The following is a 20,901-nucleotide window of genomic DNA, read 5'->3' on the forward strand; positions in this document are numbered from 1 at the left end:
AACAAGATTTTATATATGGCTTCTACAATGTCTATACTGGATGTCAGATCAGCACAGTTTTCATTTAGTACTAGTCACCAAAGAAGTCTTCTGGTGAAAACCCAGATGGCCATTGTGGTAGCCATACTGGATATATGACTGCGAAAATTGTTATTTAAGACCAACTAGACACCATCAGAAGTCTTCTGTTGAGAAACCCATGCTGATAAGACTATCAGTTCAGAAGCAGCAATAACAAAATTTTCAAGATACAGGTAAAATCCATTATAACGGGATGCTCCGAGTCCAAAGAATAAATATAAGTAGGATTGCGTTAACAAACTTTTCTAAAAACTTCCCCCCATTGAAAATGTGCATTGAAATTTCAATGTCATCAGTTTCAACTAACCTCTTGATCATACACCATTTTGCTCACTGGGTTTCATCAGACATCAAATAGACTTCAGTTTTGAATTGTATACATGCCAGTATGGACGAAATGGTACACGGTGGAGTTAAGGTAACATTAAATGCAGTGCTGGGATTAAAAATCTGCTTCGGATATGAATAATCGGCTTTTCTGAGAACATGTATTTAGGATGTTAAAAAGAGGGGTCAGCTTAAATTAAAAAACTGGAGCCATGCTGCCATCATGTTATAAGCAGAATCATGTTATAACAGGTTCTACCTGTAGCTGCTGTGGAGGCAATATTGGATGACAGACTGGCACCATTTTCATTTTGGACAAACCAGACCATGGGATGAATGTGTATATAAAATTTCATGGTAATCCTCTAAGCTGTTTTGAAGGAGTAGTACATGTACAAGCACACTTGTACTATCAGCAGCCAACTGAAAATAGGCCATCCCATAAGCTCTACTGATCTATGAGTCCTTTGGAAATCATTAGCAATTTATGATGCACTATAAGGTGGCTGTGCAGGTTTTCTGATGGGGAAAGCCAACTTGATCACCATAACTGTCACATACACAATTTCTGTTTGTGGGCCTAGAATTTAACATCAACTGTTTCATAACCAGAAGGACAAGCAGACAGAGCAATTAATTAGTCCTGCTGAATTTTCATTAGTCCTTCCCACAAAACAAGACTATTAAAATTGTGACAAATGGATTAAAGCTCTACTGTCCAAAAGGAAGCTCCAAAATTAAAGATAAGACCACTGTTGAAAGTATCTTTGATGGTCTTCAGTGGTAACAAGATTTTCAAATTAGCAGATGTGGTGGTGATTTTAGATGTCAGATTGGCACCATTTTCATGTAGGACCAAGTAGACATCATTAAAAGTCTTTTGGTGAAAACCCCATGTCCACATGACCATTCATTCAGGAAAGCAATTACCATTTTTTGAGATGGCCATGGTGGCAGCCATACTGGCTGTATCATTGGCACCTTTTTCATTTAGAACCATAAAGTTATCATAAAAAGCATATATGTGAAAGCCCACGATGATATGGCCAGCCATTTGTGAAGAGCAGCAATACATTTTCAAGCCACTACTGTAGTCTTATTGAGGGTCAGTTTACATATTTTCATTTAGAACCAACTGGATAACAAATGAATCTTTTGACGTAAATCCAATTTCATAATGAGATTCCATTTAAGATGAATAGCAATAACAAAGATTTTTACGATGGCGATCATGGTGACCATATTGGACATCAGGTCAGCACGATTATGATTTGAGACCGACAAGATACTTAAAGGGGTCTTCTGTTAAAAACCCAAGGTTGACATGACTTCCAGCTGGGTCATACCAATGACTTATAAAATGGTTTCTGTAGTGACCTTGCTTGGCACTTAGCATTAAGAGCTTAGTGTTAGGACTGGGAAGCCTGGTATGACTTCCAGTTGGGTTTTTTACCTTATATAAACTCAAAATAACAAGTTACAGTAAATGTTATATGACTTACACCATAGAAAGGTTAGAAAATATATGTTTAACAGTCAAGATTATGCTGTCTTCCCCAACAATTCCATCAATGAAGTTTTCATCTTTAGCTACTGAAAACAACAGTAAAACTTGTCTTGAAAGACCACTGCTATGAGAGACCACCCGTCTTGAAAGATTCTGATTGTTTGACAGAAGTAGTGGTCTCCCCTCAAAATGACATGTTGCTGTTTAATTTTCTTAAAAACTGATTTTATATTCTCCACTTCAAGTTAGTTATGTGTTCTCCTGAAATGTACAAGGAGGAGGCAATGTTGGATCTAACAACAGTGAGTGTCAGGGTTCTCAACAGATTTCCAAACTGAAGAGTCAGTTGACCCTTGACCCCAAAATCTCAGGAGTAAAAATGAAAATTTCAATAGTTGAAACTAAAATCTTGAGAGTCAATTCTTCTGGACAGCCATGAGTCCATAGCTGTGATTCCTCGTTATTGGTGGAAACAAATAATGTTTAAGATTTACTGTCTCGTGCTGAATAATGAGAAATACCTGTACAGTATTTTATTAGAAATATACAATCTCAATTTGTAGAGGTGTTTCTCATTCTAACTGATGTTATTGTGTGTATATTTGGTATATGAAACAGAAGATTATTTAATACTTTATTAAATTTTCAACTTTTAAACATATTCTATTATCAACTGATCAAATCATTTTATATGCAAAAATATACCCATACAACTATGATTATATATTATTCAAATATCACTGAGGTACATCACAGAATTTTCAGTTCACTTTTCTACTTGTCCTTACATTTTCTAACAAATTTCGGAGATTGACTCTTCTTCTCCCCTGAGCTGACACTATCTTTTTATTTCTTTCGAGTCTCAGGGTCAGAAAATTCATCACTGTGTCACATATAAGGCAAAAAATAACTTAGTTTTGCCTTAGAATGATTTGATCATTTTCATCATACATACATACAATGTTACCTAGGGTGGATACGTGTAATTGTTTCTCTAGTTAAGTGACTGAGCTAACATGCATCTCGTCATAGATCGCTTGCAGTGAGAGACACAAAAGCACGGTATGCATGGGTATTTTATCCTTGCTAATACTCATTTTCCTTTACATTTAAGTCAAGTTGCTGTTCTAATTAACACATTGGTCTTTTGGGATCTTGTCAACGAGTGCATGCTCTCCCCATTTCATTCTACAACCATAGGGATAAGTGTTACATTTAATTTTATTTGCAAATATGTGAAGCATATTCTATTCTAATGATGTAGCATGAAATGTTGCCTTTATCACTATGCGAATTTGAAATGTCGTGAACTTTTGAACTGTTACAAGTTGCTATTAAGAGTTTCATTTAGTAGCATGTGTTTATATATTTTAATTCCGTACCTGTTATTGTGGCAAGTTTGGTTTTATTTTAACTGTGTGTATGTATCAGGCTGTTAGTCTGGCTGTTTGTATGTCTGTATGTATGGGAATGGAAGCATGTGCAACTATCAAGGCCATACAAGGATGAATGTGTTGATCTGTAAACTTGTGCACATGGTGGATCCGTGAAGGGTGTGTGTGGCCAATACAAATGTGGGCTAACCCAAGAATTCAGGAGAAGTGAGGTTTGACAATGGACACGTGAACCAGGTCAAAATTTCTCATTAACAAGGTTTACAAGTATTTAAATGAGTCATACATTGTTACAGATTCTATGTGATGTACAAATAACTATATGAGTCACAAGTCATACGTGTGATACAATTGTTATGTTTATTACAATTGATCATATTTGTTTCAATTGATTATGCTGTGTTTCAACTGAGTACATGGAACATATATTGTGTTTAACTGAGTACATTTAAGTACAATTGAGTTACACCTATTTGCATGAGATTATATGAATCACATCTTGGTTTTACTGCATGATGTGTCCACAATTTTTGAATATATGAATCACATTTTTGTTTTCCCATTTTTGAATGATTGTATGAATTATTTTTGTATGTAATAAGGTTTCATAAAGTCACAAATTCATTCACATATAACAAATGTGTGAAGTAAATGATTCAGAATGAGTCATATGTTTAGAGCTTGAAAGAATCACACTGCAGTTGTTATAGAGAATATACATATATTTATTAATTCATTTCATAAACTTCCATCTTTCATCACATTGTGTTTGTGTTGTCATTTAATCCAGGCATCCATTCAAGGTCAAATCCTGTTATACACTGCCAGGTCATTTCCGAGACAGAGACAGAAAAGAAAATATACTTCTCTGCGCCATTGTGATTTTAAAGTTCAGATGTATGCACTGAGTGTTATGTCTGTTCAGTTTTGTTCTGAATGATCCATTAACTAAAACATTCAAGGTTTTAAACATTTTGCAGTTTTAACCAATAAAGCAAAATCCCATGCTGAAAACTAGCTTAGCGAGAAGCCATATATTCCAGTTTTGTCTGATTATAATTTAAAGCTCAATCAAACAAATGCCCATATATTATCAGAAATGAATTCAGTGAAGTCATAAATAATTCCAAAATTGTAAGCATACTGCTAAATGAAGCAACTTGCCCCCCAAAAAAAACAAAGTTGGTCCACTTCTGTTTACAGCTGGCTTCATGAGCCATCATAAAAATAGGCTCCAGTTCTGACCAGTTGATTATAATTTGATGTCCAATTCTTATATCTGATCAAAAGGCAGTCCATTCATCTCATAATTGTTTCTTCTTCCTCTATCATAAACTTAAAACGTAATCTTGAAACAATCCAACCTAAGTCAGTTAAATCTAAGTCCAAGTTCAGTGAACTGTTAGTTCCACCCAGTCCATTGGTGTGATATTATTGGCCGTCAAGGTCTAAACTACTGTTGAGCAGATGTCAATCAGTTCTTCCAACAGTAGATTTCTTATGGACAGCATACTCTTAATAAGAAACGAAGCTGGAAGCAAATCAAGGGTAATTAAGATTGATCTTCCAGTCCAAATCTATGTGCATCAAAAAGACGTGCAAGTCAAAATTTCTGTGTGTCAAAAATGGTCCATTTTTTTTATTCCACATGTGAAAACCCTGAGTGTAGTACTTTTTGCAAACTGTGCCATAACTAATAACAACAATGAATTTGAGGTTTTCAGGTATTAAGAATTAAAACTGAAAATAGAAGGAGCCACATTTGTCCTTCATGTAATTTTGGATCACTTAGACCTTTAATTATATAAGATATAATTAAAAAAAATGGTAAATGCTCCAACATTTCAAAAGCAATCATTATTCAACATTTGAAAGCTGATGGCTTTAATGGGTCATCATAAAAAGGTAGTTCAAAATGGAGTTAACTGGACATGATCACGAGTGATCAAACCCATCAAAGACTACTCCATTGTAAAATCGTACAAAGCAACCTTTGCCAAGTTGCAAGTCCAGAACAAGTACTTTTGTCCTGTTTTAACAAGTCGATCATGTACATATTTTTATGCTTGAATCACTTTTTCTACCTTTATCTGGCCATTCATTCCCTAAGGGCATACTGAACACCCGATTTCATCTCTTCCATGTATACATTTATATCCTGTATCACACCTAACGGTGGTCATTAATAACGTTCCTTTACTGCTTTCCTGCATTTTGGTCCAAGCAACCAAACAAAATAAAGTTGGGATAATTAATCAGCAATGTTTTAAGCAGCTTTCTTGTATTATGTTTACTCAAGCCAACCTCACGAATGGCTCACTGACTTTAATCCAATGAGTAAGATTAGTTAAATTAATGAAAGGAACTTAAAAGACCTTAGTGTTGGTTTCCTTCATGAACTGATTATGTCTTGATTGATTATACAGAGAATTAACTTCAATGTGCACTATGGTACTGAAAGCAAAACAATTTCACTAATTAGTGAGCTGTCTTTGTTCATATTTTATGACAAAATGTACGTTATAATCACTTCAGAAGTATTTGTCAGGCAAAATGATATTGACTGTAGATAAAATGAGTTTGCTAAATTGTTTTTGCAAGGTCGGTAATAAGAAGATTCAGAAAAGGAAAATTCATGCTAAGTGGAGGATAAAATATAATACTGTTAATGTGAATGAGGTAATTATTTCTCCAAAAACACATAAGCATGAATCTGTGGCAGCAAAAAATGCCAATCATGACACAGTTAAAAGACAGAAATAATAAGTTGCATTGGGTTGATTGTTATCCCTGGTTAGAATTTATTGTCTTGGAGGGAAAGATGTTTTGCAGTTATTGTAAACAATATCCCAAGCTGGCACAGGCTGAAAATTCAACCAGCATATTTGTCAGTGACTACATTCATTCTCCTGACGAGAGGGTAGCTCTGGTAAAATATGGGTTGAAGATTTGCAGGTTTTTTCTCAATCAAACTGAAGTCGTTTTCAAAAAGGAAGACCATACTGCCATTAAACATCAGTGTTTAGAGCTCAAAGCGAAGATGAGAGCATAGAAGCAGTCACCGGATCCAAATTTTGAAATTTTTGGAACACTCTTAGTGAACACTCAACCTTCTCTTAGTCTGTTATACAAACAATTAAGACTTTTTTATTATAATCCCATCCACTGCTGAGTGTGATGGAGGATTTAGTTCACTGAACTTAATCAAGACTTCATTAGGAAATTCATACAAGCAAGAAACGTTACAAATTCTAAAGAACATTTCAGCAAATTTTTCATAGCTTGAGGACTATAAAATAGCTATCAACTCTTGCCTTAGAGATGGTTCTTATGGTAAACATGTAACTTTTTTCTTCTTCAAATCCAGCAACTAAAACATATACATCTGATGTAGCCAAACAATATTTTGACAAATGCAAATTCTTTTAATAAATAAATTATGCTGCACATCATTTTGTTTATTTATATCTATGGATTTAAGTAAAAACAAATTCTAATCAGCCCAGATGACAGCAAGAAAAACTACTGGGCCTGAAATGACAAAATAAATTATAAAAAAGGTGAGCAATGGGAGAGACAGTGAGGAAAGGTTACCTTATTTCTGAAATCTTCGAGTTTCTTTTTCTCTGCTTCTTGCTGTTTCTCAACCAGAGCTTGTTGCGCTGAAATAATTTAAATTAATATCCATTAGTTTTGTATAAAGTTACTAATTCTGACAGGTATAAAACAAGCATCCAATAAATACATATCACAAAATGTGCCAGCAGGTATGGAGATGACAAAATGTTCAAGTCTATGTGTGTACATGTTTGTTTGTCATATTTTGAATTTTAATGTAGATTTAACAATTTTCTAGTCAGATTGCTAAGATGGCTGCAGTGTAACAATTTATAGTGATGTCTAGCACTGGATCATTAAGCCGCAAGACATGTAGCATCATGTCCCACCAAGTCACATTATCCTGACAACAGAACACCCAGTAATAAAACTAACATCTTAATGTTGAACGCCAAGTGAGGCAGCTACAAGTACAATTTATGAAAGTCTTTGGAATGACTCAGCTGGGATTCAAACCAGTTACCTCCCACATCCAAGGCAGACACTCTAACCACCAAAGTTGTGTAGTTACTTCTAGTGCATGTAAATGTGTTATTATTATATGTATTACTTTGTAAGACTGAAAATCATCCTATGATTTTCAAGAGCACAGATGTTTTCTGTCTGACCTTTATGTAACTTCTCATGTCCACAACATATTTTCTCCTTTGTTGAGTGTGTTTTATGTTTACTAATAATGGCCACGTCTGATAAATATATAGCTCAGGTGTTGGCATTCAAATTAAAGTTTCCCTGCCTATTATATCAATAACATAGTTACTAAATAGTAGACATCACTGTTAGCAAGATGTTTTTTTGCAGTGTCAGCTATAATAATATATGCTTAATCTTCCCACTTCAGTTACAATTCTTAGATTACAGCTTACCATACACATAGCAAATTCATCTGCTATAATCCATTTAATTTTTGGTTGGTCGAGGAGGGGTGCTGAGATTTTTTTTTGGAGCTGAAATATTTCTTTTCATCTCAAGATAATTACTATATTGTATTTTTTCCAAATATCATAGCTGAAATATAGCATTATTTGCTTTAAATCAGATCAGGAAGTTTTCCCAGCTACTGATAGATGGAAATTAAACAAAAAAGTGTCAATCCCCTGCCTCAGAACATTGTATTATTGGTCCCTAATAAAATATTTGGTATTTTTGTCCATGGGTATGGATTCTATTTAAAGATATTGCATAGGATCTATAAACACTGGTCAACAGTGAAATCATTACTGACTTGAAAAGGCCCTAATCTGTAGTATTTTGGTGTGCCGAACACGAATATAACCGTGAAAAATTTGTATTGGCTCTCGTTTTGAAGATATTCATATACCTCATTTTCTATGTTTCACTGTGTAAATTTCTCCAGTAGGACTGCAGCAACATCCGGAATAATGATGTAACATTGCATAATACCATCATGCTCACATCATCCACAGTTGATTGCATCATTTTCTGATGCAATGCAATACTAATGCCATGCGGCTGCTGAAGTAAGTTGACGTCAGCAGTGTACTATACATGTGTAGGCCTATTATACTAATGCCAGGCGGCTGCTGAAGCTGACGTAAGCAGTGTACTATATAAAGCCCAATCAGATAGGTTCAGCATTTAAAATATTTTAGACGTTGTGCGAGACAGTTCAAGCTACTGTTACATAAAACTTATTATTTTATCCATTTACGTACAATAAAGAACAGTAATGCCTCGAAAGTGTGTTAATACCGCGGACAATTTTTGCTATATTTGTGGGGAAGTGACATTTGCCAACCAGAAGAAAAGTATCAATTCTCAAGTGAAGAAGGCATATCATCTTTACTTCGGATGCAAGGTTGGTGACCAAGACAAGCCTTGGGCTCCGCATATATGCTGTGCTACATGTACAACACAGCTTTCACAGTGGTTGAATTGCAAAAGGTCATCAATGCCGTTTGCAGTCCCAATGGTGTGGAGAGAGCCAAGCAACCACCTAAATGACTGTTACTTCTGTTTGGTTCCTCCTCTTTCCGGCGGAATAACGAAGCGAAAGAAGTCGAGAATAGTCTACCCAAACATTCCGTCTGCATTGAGACCAGTTCCACATGGTGAGGGACTTCCTATTCCAGAACCTCCAGCAGAATATTCTCTTGATTCATCTGACGAAGACAAAGGTGAGTCGACCTGTTCTTCTCCTGGTCCATCAGCATGCAGTGATCCAGATTTTCACTGTGGTGCATCATCAACCCCACACAGAATAACACAGGAAGAACTAAATGACCTGATTCGTGATTTGGACTTATCAAAGAACAAGGCAGAATTGCTAGGATCAAGACTCCAACAATGGAATCTTCTAGAAGAAGATGTCACAACTACTGCATATCGAAAGCACCACCAGCAATTGGAGCCTTTCTTCAGAAAGGAAAGTAATCTGATATATATATTCTGTTCCGATATTGAGGGCCTCATGAATGCTTTAAAAATCACTCATGACCCACAAGAATGGAGACTATTTGTGGACTCTTCGAAACTGAGTCTCAAGGCTGTGCTTTTGCACAATGGAAACATTCTTCCATCTATTCCAGTAGCGTATGCTGTCCACATGAAAGAGACATACGATAACTTAAGGCAGCTACTGAATTCCATTGAGTATAACAAGTACAGCTGGCACCTCTGTGGTGATTTGAAGGTAGTTGCCCTTTTAATGGGACTGCAGCAAGGATATACAAAATACATGTGTTTCTTATGCGAGTGGGATAGCCGAGCAAGGGAAATGCACTACATGAGGAAGGAATGGACTCACAGGCAGAATGTAGCCATTGGAGAGAAGAATATCCAACACCCAGCTCTGGTTGAGGCTCAGAAAATCTTGCTACCACCCCTTCACATCAAACTAGGTTTGATGAAGAACTTCGTGAAAGCCATTGACCGGACTTTGCCAGCATTCCGATACCTGCATGAAAAATTCCCTCGACTCAGCGAAGCAAAGATTAAAGAGGGAGTTTTTGTGGGTCCTCAGATTCGAGAGCTTTTCAAAGATGACCGGTTCAACAACTTGCTGGAAGGTGACGCGAAACAAGCATGGAATGCTTTTCGCCTAGTTTCTACAAACTTCCTCGGAAATGTTAGGGCAGAAAACTATAAGGAACTAGTAGAAGACATGTTGATGAAGTATAAGAAACTTGGCTGCAATATGTCTCTAAAGATTCACTTCCTTCATTCCCATTTGGATTTCTTTCCTAACAACTGTGGTATTGTTAGTGATGAACACGGCGAACGTTTTCATCAAGATATCGCAACAATGGAACAAAGATACCAGGCAAAATGGTCCACTACAATGCTGGCTGACTACTGCTGGACACTCCTCAGAGATGCTCCCGAACAGCTGTACAAGAGACAGGCGAAGAAATCTAAGATGTAGTCAATGACTTGATTTTTTATAGGTAGGCTATTACAGTTGACCTTTTACTATTGGAATGCATTTCGTTATGTAAACATTAATTTCTTGCAGATTACAAAAAAACTAGAGCCAATTTTGCAATTTGACTGTCATATTCGTGTTCAGCACATAAAAATTGATAAGAATTGACTAATTTTATTTCAGTAACATGACTTTTGTAAAAATTTGTTGTCCAGTGAAATAGGTGCGGTCAAGTTTATAATAATAAAACCTGTATACATTTACTACAGCTATTCAAACTATTCATTTGCTGACTGCATTATACATACTGATGCAGTTTGCTGAAACAAATTTAAATCTCTGTATTTTAAGTATTTCTCATTTAACCCCCATCAATTTAAATTCATAACTGTATCAACAGTCAGGTGATCTGTAATGACCCCAAGAGTGTAACAAAACCCCTTTGTCACATATAAATACAATTCATCATACGCAGTCTACAATACATTATTGATACGCATATCATGTTGATGGTCTTTTCATCTTTAAACGGTCAGTCAACAGTATGGTGGTGCTATTTTGACATCTTAGTTGTATTTTCAGCATGGGGATTACAGGCAGACAAAGATTTATCATCTGTTCACATGCCATTCTCAACACTGACAAAATAAAAAAGAAATTACTAACACCTACTCCCTTCTACAAATTAAGACTTTAACTCACATGGACTGAAATCTTCTCACATGCATATTCCGTGATGTGATGTGATTTGGATTTTTAATGTAGCTTATACAATTTTTCAGTCATATCACTATGATGTCTGCAGTAACGCAGTATATGGTGATGTCTAACATGGGGCATCATGCCGCAGACATGTAGCATAATGTCACACCAGTTTCATTATCCTGACACCAGGCAGGCCAGTCCTAGTACTAACCTCTTAATGCTGAGTGCCAAGCAAGGCAGCTATTAGTACCATTTTTGTAAGTCTTCTGTATGACTCGGCTGGGGATTGAACCCACAACCTCCCGCATCTGAGGCAGATGCTCCAACCAATGTCTGTTTGATTCCATCACCATGTTCAGTAGCTGATCTCATATAATCCTGTGTTAATGTTTATTTGATCCCATCATCATGTTCAGTTGCTGATCTCATATAGTCCTGTGTTAATGTTTATTTGATCCCATCATCATGTTCAGTTGCTGATCTCATATAGTCCTGTGTTAATGTTTATTTGATCCCATCACCATGTTTAGTTGCTGATCTCATATAGTCCTGTGTTAATGTTTATTTGATCCCATCATTTTCAGTTGCTGACCTAAAAATAATCCTGTGATAATGTTTATTTGATCCCATCATCTTCAGTTGCTGACCTAAAAATAATCCTGTGATAATGTTTATTTGATCCCATCATCTTCAGTTGCTGACCTCATATAATCATGTGTTAATGTTTATTTGATCCCATCATCATGTTCAGTTGCTGATCTCATATAGTCATGTGTTAATGTTTATTTGATCCCATCATGTCCTGTGTTAATATCTGTTTGATCACATCATGATATTCAGTTGTTGACCTCATATAATCCTGTGCTAATGTATGTTTGATCCCATCATCATCTTCAGTTGCTGACTACATATAATCCTGTGCTAATGTCTGTTTGATCACATTATGATATTCAGTTGCTGACCACATATAATCCTGTGTTAATGTTTATTTGATCCCATCATCATGTCGTGTGTTAATATCTGTTTGATCACATCATGATATTCAGTTGCTGACCACATATAATCCTGTGCTAATGTCTGTTTGATCCCATCATCATCTTCAGTTGCTGACCTCATATAGTCCTATGCTAATGTCTGTTTGATCCCATCGTTATCTTCAGTTGCTGACCTCATATAGTCCTGTGTTAATGTCTGTTTGATCCCATCCTGATATTCAGTTGCTGATCACATATAGTCCTGTGCTAATGTTTATTTAATCCCATCATCATGTTGTGTGTTAATATCTGTTTGATCACATCATGATATTCAGTTGCTGATCACATATACAGATCATAAAATATCCATTCTGCACAAAGTTTATCGGTTGCTTGCAGTTAATTAGATTGTGTTTTGATGCAATGCATCCTGTGTGTCATATTGTGAATATGCTACAGTTAGTTCTGACTTATAGTTATTGTTCTACCCTGGAAATGAAGAATAACCACAAATCACAACTTCATTTAGGATATTTCACTGCATGACATGGGAAGACTAGCCTTCAAATTCAATCCAAGTACACAAGATACCAAGCAACAGAGAAGCTTCACATAAAAGTAGCTATTATATGGTCAGTACAGCATCTAAATCACATGAGTGACAATACTGGAATGCATCCTTTATACTGATATGTTATTAGTGACTGAAAATGCTGACACGGTCAAATAATTGGCAAGAAGTTGGGATTGGGGCAGATTTTTGAGTTAGTCGCCTTGTGTTAATTTGCAAAATCTGAGTGGGTGTTGTCAAGCTGTTTTTCTAAACTGACAAAATTGAGTGTGTATATACATGCATGTATATATATATATATATATATATATATATATATATATATATATATATATATATATGTGTGTGTGTGTGTGTGTGTGTGTGTGTGACAGCTGTCTCAGATGAATTTTCTATTTACAAATAAAGATACGAACTAATAATTATACAAAACTGCTGAAGATTAAAATAACTTATACAGGGTAAGTATAATTTTGTATTTCTTCTTCACCTCTTGTATCAATATGGACAAATTATTAATATAAGGATTTAATGATTAAATTTCACTTCAACTGACTCTCTTTTTGTACAAACCAGATCATAGACATGCAACTGACCTGTCTGAATACCGCACAATATGTTATGTAAGATTTCCCTCTGCTGACCCCAACTACCATGTTATACGTTTATGGTTTTACAGTAGTCTAACCAGTAGTTCTCTGCCCCATTTTATATTTATCTGACATGACCGGCAGTCCACTACTTATCATATCAGATAAATATTTTTATAAAAGGAGAAGAACAACTTCCTGGTTAAGGGTTCAGGGTGGTACATCCTATTCCACATAGGAAGTTAGAAAAGATCCCCCCAAAATAAGTTTACATTATCCAAATTCTCAAGAGAAAATGTCATAACTGTATGAAGAAAATCAAGCTACTTCGCATGATGCCAGTATACTAGTCTTACTGCCACACATGGTATTAAGCACCTGAATAATTCTGAGAACTGCTGATGTCATGTGTCATATATGAATGACCCACTACAAACATATGCTCAATTTGTTCACATATAAGAAGTTTAACATTTGGAACACACTGCAGAGATCTCAGAAACGCTTGATTACGCGTATTTGGATGCAAATGTTTGATCTGGGATGCAGAAAATCACCCCCCCACTTTTTTGTTGCAAACAGGAAAGTTTTGCACACAATAAATTATTCTAATCACCTATGTGATAAAAGAAATTTTGATTTAACTTTTCTTACTGATTTTTGATTTCCTTTTGATCGAAGGTCATTGGCTTGTTTTGTATAAGGTGCATGTTTATTGAGGCGCTGCTATCAAAAATTATTAGCTGCTTCAGAAAATAAATCAGTTTGTATTGCTGTGCCAATAATTGCAGAAACTTTCAGGTATCATTTTTATTTGTCTACTATACATTCTGTACATTTCCATTCTCACGATCAGAGGTGGTCGATTGTAGCTAGTCAGGTTACATGGCTATTTAGGTTATATTACAGCATGCAGTACCAAGACCAGACACCAGCGTAAGCAGATTATGATATAACAATGCACTGTTGTGGTGGTTTGTCAAGGATTTGTTTATATAACAATAGATTCCAGTGCATTTTTATATCCAAGTTTGTGGGGACTTGTCATGATGCTTTTGAATTTCTTAACTCCAAAGCCAAGACTGTATATACAGTTTTTATCAGCCAAAAATGTTGCCACCAAAAATATCTCCAGATGGCATATTTTGTCACTAATTAGGAAAATGAATCACAATTTGCAACACTGGCGAAGTCCAGCACGATCCATGTTATTATGTTCGTTTCTGATTGTAGCCATATAAATATTGCAAGCAACCTCGAAATCAAGGCATATTGAGACTGTGACAAAATGCAGTGTGCAAATTTGGATAAGTATTTTGGGGTTAAACGGAAAACTGATGAAGATTTTAATGAGAATCAGAACTCTGCTAAAGTTGCTAAAAATATTAATTTGGATGGGACAGTAGCCAAGTGTAAGAACGTGCATGATGCCTGGCTTAGTGTTTGGAATATAAACTTTCCTTGGATTTACAGAATTTATTCTGATTGACAAAGAAGAGCTATATGCAAGTGGTGTCAAGAAATTTAATGTGGAAAATTAAACTCAATTGCAACTACTGGTTCTTCTAATCTGCAAAGTTTCACATTTTCTAGGCATGAGACATCTTGAGACCACCTACTTGCTAGGTAGTCATAAAAGCATTGAACTGCACACTGACAGAAGCCTATACACCTCTGCTTCAAAAGTACATAGATTTCCAGACTTTGCAGTCCTAGCTGTGATTGTGTTGGTGTCACCAGTGACATCCATGGCATGCAAGAGAGCCTTCAGTGTGCAGAACAAAATCAAGACTAAGGGAAGGTCCAGAATAAAACATGAGACCTTAACACAAATGATGCAAGGCAAAGAAGAGGGACCTAGCGTGGTGGAATATGATATAAAAAGCCAAACATCAGAAGAAAAAAACTGAAATGCAGCATAGACAAAAGTGAACTATATTGTAGTTAAAGAATCTGATATTTGTACATGATATCAATGCATAATTTTTTATAGCATAATAAATGACTACAAATAAATAAAACTGTCAAAGTTTTGTGTCTGTTTATTTCTGGCATTTTAATGGACATTTAGACACTTCAACATGTTTCTGGGAGGGGAATGCAACTTTTGCTGGTGGGACTCCAATTTTTACCACCTGTCTATATTCAGTGAATCAATAAACGTTTTTGAAGACAACAAAATATTTTTAAAAACTCTCCTATTTTGTGGAAAACCCTTATACTTGTAAAATTAATGAGCACACTGAGTAGTATAAAGGTGAGATAATGAAACTTCTCATCCCTATCAAATTAATAAAAGGTGCTTTCTACATATGGGGCACACAATTAAAGTTTCACGGGTATTGGGGTTAAATATAAATATGCCATGTAAAATAATGTAAGAATGACTATCATGAATCACAATCATCAAATGGATCTACTATGACTTGGGCACACAAAGTTCTTAATTAAATTTTTAATTTGAAAAGTTTTAAAGAATGTGCTGCCATACTTAACACTTCCCAATTTATTAATTTTAGTGCACTTTAATACCATACAACTGGTGGTCATTGTATTTCTCAATTACTACAGTAACTGGACATTCTCTTAAGTGACTCCCATCAGAGGTCACCTCAAACTATCCAGCACTTGGGGGACCTGTCATTTAGAAGAAAAATTGCTGACTGACACAGATGTCCCACATCTTGATTATTGATGCAGTATGATATAAATGAAAAAGCAAGTAAACTCAAACTTCATCACAGGAAGCTGCCAGCTGAGTAAGAGAAAACAAATCTGCAGAAGATGGGAGGCCATGGATAAATTGCGAGGATTTAAAACTGCTCAAGACCTACCAACAGTACAAGACTTTCTCAGTAGAAGGTTGATATACTGCTGCAAGTTAAACCAATTTTCACTGAGGCTCAGCACAACATTAAATACCGTCATTACAGACTTTTGAAAATATGCATTTTGACAGTTCAGAAGTGTGACCTGAGGCTGATGCAGTGATAAGCAAATATTATGTTCAACTAAAAAGTTTGTAAAGTACACATAAATCTGAATCACCCCAGTACAGTTTCCAAAACAAAATTACAGTTCTCAACCCTATGGAGCTCAAAGGCTTAGTCTCACTTGACTATTTAACCTTTTTAAGAGGCTTTCTTTGTTTTGTTTTCAAGGTGTTTTCATCTATTAGCTGCTGTTACTATAAAAGGCTATATATAATATGTAACAGCTCATTAATGCAAGCAATCTTATGTGAAAAATATTGGGCAGTTTAAAGTGTCTGAGATACCGATGAACTCTACAAAATCAAATACGAAATTCAGCATCCAGATTTCATCACAAGGATGATATTTTCATAATGTTTACTATTATTTTGTTAGCCTACAATTTAAGGGTCATTTCAGTATGACTTAAAAGTAAAACTGAAAGGGTTGGGAGGCAAATCATGAAGTGGAAATGGAGAGTTGGTTAGTTTGGCTATTTTATTTAGTAGACATCAGCCTACTAAAGCAAGTGGGATGTTTCCTGTACTGGCTTACCACCGTTATTCCCACATCTTCAGAGCTATTTGTTAGCTGGAAGTAAGACCAGCTCGGCTGGGGTTATACACAGGGTGAAAATACTGCCTTTTGCAAATCAAGAATGTGGAATCACAGGAAACTAGTTGTTTAGATAGGGATACAATGGTTTCAGGCTGGAGTAGAAGCAGTGATGCCTTTGGAAACTCCATGGTGGACAAGGGTCAAGTTAAATATTGCCTACAGTCAGCTATGAGGACTATACACATGGACCAGCTACAACAAAATAGGCTGAGTGGTTTTAAAAAATATAAAATCTAGTCCCACCAAAAAATCAATCTGTACAACAAATCACACTATTTAAATTGCATATTAATTAAATTGGTGATTATCCACAATAATAAAATAATTGACATAATTATTATGTCTGCCAAAACCTGATTAAGAGCACAAAGAGTTCTTTGACAATTTTCGACTGGTAAAATTTAGGACAGCAATTATATGCTGGAATTTGGTCCCCCTCTTATAAGACAAACCCTTCTAAACTGGAAAAGTGGCCTTATGAGGTGGATGACCTTTCCAGAAGGGGACTATATTTGCGAAAAGTATATATATATATATATATATATATGTGTGTGTAGAGTAAGAAGGTTATGTGGAACTCGAACCATTTAATATCTTCATTTAAAAGTAACAGTAATTATCAAAAGGTTTTTCTTGTCTTAAGGACAGACTATTTCAAGAGAATATATATTAATAGTTCTTAATTCTTAAGCGTGAAATATTTATCCAGTTTTGTTTCTGCGATGTTGTCTTCAGCTTGTGATTTTTAAGAATATTCTATGTTTTTATAATTAAGTCCACAAGTTCAACATTACAGTGTGACCCTGCTATAACACTATAGCTGAGAGCCATAGAACCAGATCATGTGATAGACCGAAAAATGTTATAAGCCACCAGGTTAGTTAACTGAAGAAAACAATGCATGTACCTTAAAAAATTTGCATCAGGGGTAGGTAATAAATGCGGGTGCAAAAATACATGCTTCATTGGCACATTTACCATCTTAAATCGATGCATATTAAGTGAAAAATACACCTGTTGTGAAATCAGAGAAGGCATATATATTTTACTCTATTCAATTGGTACATATATGTGTATACTGTTCATATATACCTGTCTAATGTATAGCATGAATAGAGTATCAAAACCATGTACTCACCCATGAATCTCGTCACATACACTGACTCCACAATACAAGTAATTCCAATGAAAATATGCACACACACATATTTAAAATATTCAATAATTTTGTCATAGGTCATATAGGTCTGAATTCAGTGGGAACAAATAGCACACTCACATAACAAATGATGAAGCACATTAACTTTTCAGTATGCCCCAAGTTGGTAAAAGTTTGTTTGCATTTTAAGTAGCCATTGGTAGCATTTGTAAGCATACACTTTTTTCCTGTGAAAAAGAAACTTGTTCCAGTCACGTTGGAAAATGAAACAATCCAAAAGATTCCATTGCTTTTAATTAAATTTGGCACTGACTTCCTCTGAAGAAAGGTTCTTTGTTTTAATTGAAAATTGCAGTCAGCTTTCTTTGACGAAGGGTACATGCATTACTGAAGCCACAGCTTAAGAACAGCTTTTGAGAACCAAACAAATACCCGTTTCTTATTGTGGCGGCAACATAAAAAAATTGCATTGCATAATTCAGACTGATTTTTTTCTTCCATTTGCTTAGTATGTTTTGATAATACTCAGTGCTTCAAAGGTAAACTGTTTCTTTGAAATTTCAACTATTTTATCTGGGTACATTTTAAAAAATTAATTGGTCATTGTTTTTTTTTATATACATTTGTGGTAATGAAGTGATGCTGCCTTCCACACATGCGTCAGAAATTTAAAAATGGGTAAACAGACGGACAATAGAGACATAGATGTTCTGGTCTGATGAAACAGATTACTACAGAAAATGTGAGTGTTCTAAAAGATTTAATTCTGAGTGAAAAGAAGTGGAATTTTACTTACCATCCACATACAAATGTCAATGTAAATATATTAATTACTAGCGAGTGGCCAAAAATCCAATGAAAGATAGATTATACCTTGTCTGGTTGATCTCTGCTACCAGAAATGTCAACAAAAAAGCGGATATCTCACAACATACAGTACTCATGCTAGATGTCAACATAAGCAGATTGTGATATAACAATTCACTGTTAAAATGGTTTGTCAATATGAACAAAGAATTTGTTTATGTAACAAAAGAAAAATTGCAGCACATTTTATATCAAGTTTGCTGCTCTCTTTCATGGGGCCTCTGAACTTCTCCACTCCAAACCAATGGTTGTATAATACAAATTTAGAAGGCCAAAAATGTCATCAATAAAAAAGAATGGCCAGATGGTATATTTTGTTGAATATAAGAAGAAGAAAAAATCACAATTTGTGACTCTGATGAAGCCATGCGTGATCACTGAATAAACTCGTTACAAGTTATTTTTCATACTTTTAAGAAGAAAAAATATTGTGTATTGTGTATGACAGCCACACCATGATCGTCTTGTATTATCCACATGAGATCTCTTCCAAAAATGATAATGTTCATTTTACATTTTTTTTGTACTTGTAAAATTTTTTTTTTCATGTATGAGAAAAATACATGTATGTGAAATTATGGGAGCCACACCACAAAGCTGTTATACCCGAATTCGTGTTATAATGGAGAGTGCTATAGCTGGGTCACACTGTATTTGTTATAAGACCATACTCCATTTGTTCTGACAACTAGAATGTACCCATATGGTCTTGGGTACAAATATAACTTTGGCATTCAGAATCATTCACTTTCAATATATTCCATTTTGCCACTGCTGTAGAATATTCTTTTTATCTATTATGCTGTTGTTTGAGTCTTTCAAACATCAACATTTTCAGCAAGAACTCTTTGAACTCTCCCTACTGTTGCTGAACTGAATTACTTTTTACTTTATATATAATTCTAAAGAGAGATTTTTTTATGACATAATACATTTTTTAATGATTTATCTAATGTCATTTTTGCTGCTGTTTAATCAAAATGCCTCGTGTATAAAGAAAGTTATATGATTTTTCAGTCTGTGTCAAGTAAATAGTTCTGTTTAAGGTTTATTTCTCTTTGTGTGTAAAACCATAAAAGCTACATTTGGACCCTATTATTTGGAATGTGATGGAAGCTGGAAATGTTGAAATCAGTTAAAAGGATGATAAGTATCTTGCATGAAACAAATCCATCTCAACACTTTATCAGCATATTTGTATTCATTTCGTTATGAAAACATACTTCATCTCTCTCTCTCTCTCTCTCTCTCTCTCTCTATATATATATATATATATATATATATATATATATGCATGCACACACACATACATACACACCCAATATATCAAAATAATTGTGTATTTTGGTTTGTATTTCAGTGTATTTCGGTTTTTGAGAGTATTTCAGCGTTTTGAGTAACCGATCCATACTGAATGTCATGCACTGTGATATCACAATGAAACCTACACATACTGATAAACAAATTACTAATACTATATACTGCGCTGATTTGACTGACATGCTCTTTTCATGACCAAGTTCAGTACATGGCCTCCACTAACCTCTATAACGATCGATAACTTTCTTCGATAATTTTCTTCTGGACGTTTCATGACAACAGTTAAGGTGCATGCCATTAAATAATCAGAACTGAATATACTTTGGTTAAGCAAAAATAGTATTATATTTTGAAACAAACTCTATTTAATTTCAGTAAATGCTCATACATGGCTTACGCTTTAACGCGTACCATGGATATGCTTTTGATTTGACACTATAAATATGTAACTGTAATATACTAAGATACGACATGTATCCTAAACCTGTCCCCAACAAAATTCGCAGAAATGTAGATGCGTGTTAAAGACCTTTTGCTTTCTTTTTCTCCTCATCCTTCATTGGAGGAGGTTTCTCCATAGAACCCAAAATTGATCCTAGTAAGTCCATGTTGTTTCTGTCTGACCTCAATGTACAACATAGTTGTTCATTGATGATCATTTAATATTAGGTATCGAAATCATTAACTTCATGAAGGTAAGAATTATTAAAATTAATATATTTTACCAATAAATATCTCATTATCAAGACAAAAATACATATTTTTTAAATTTGAAAATTTTAAACATTTGTATGGGTTATTACGCTGTTTTTG

General features: G+C 34.9%; 1 protein-coding gene across 1 annotated transcript in view; it reads right to left on the reverse strand.

Annotated features, from left to right (window-relative positions):
* LOC149781571 (sperm-associated antigen 7 homolog) overlaps nt 1-20,718 on the reverse strand; it is a 47,422-nt gene extending 26,704 nt beyond the window's left edge. Inside the window, exons 1-2 of the mRNA XM_089935612.1 lie at nt 20,618-20,718; nt 6,904-6,971 (exon numbers count right to left, since the gene is read on the reverse strand). Of these exons, the coding sequence (XP_089791738.1) occupies nt 6,904-6,971; nt 20,618-20,696 (147 nt within the window). The 5' untranslated portion in view covers nt 20,697-20,718. The remainder of the gene's footprint in view (nt 1-6,903; nt 6,972-20,617) is intronic.
* Between the last annotated feature and the right edge of the window lie 183 nt (nt 20,719-20,901).

This window comes from Sinohyriopsis cumingii, chromosome 15, assembly GCF_028554795.1.
Source record: "Sinohyriopsis cumingii isolate HCF-2022 chromosome 15, ASM2855479v2, whole genome shotgun sequence".
Lineage (NCBI taxonomy): Eukaryota > Metazoa > Mollusca > Bivalvia > Unionida > Unionidae > Sinohyriopsis > Sinohyriopsis cumingii.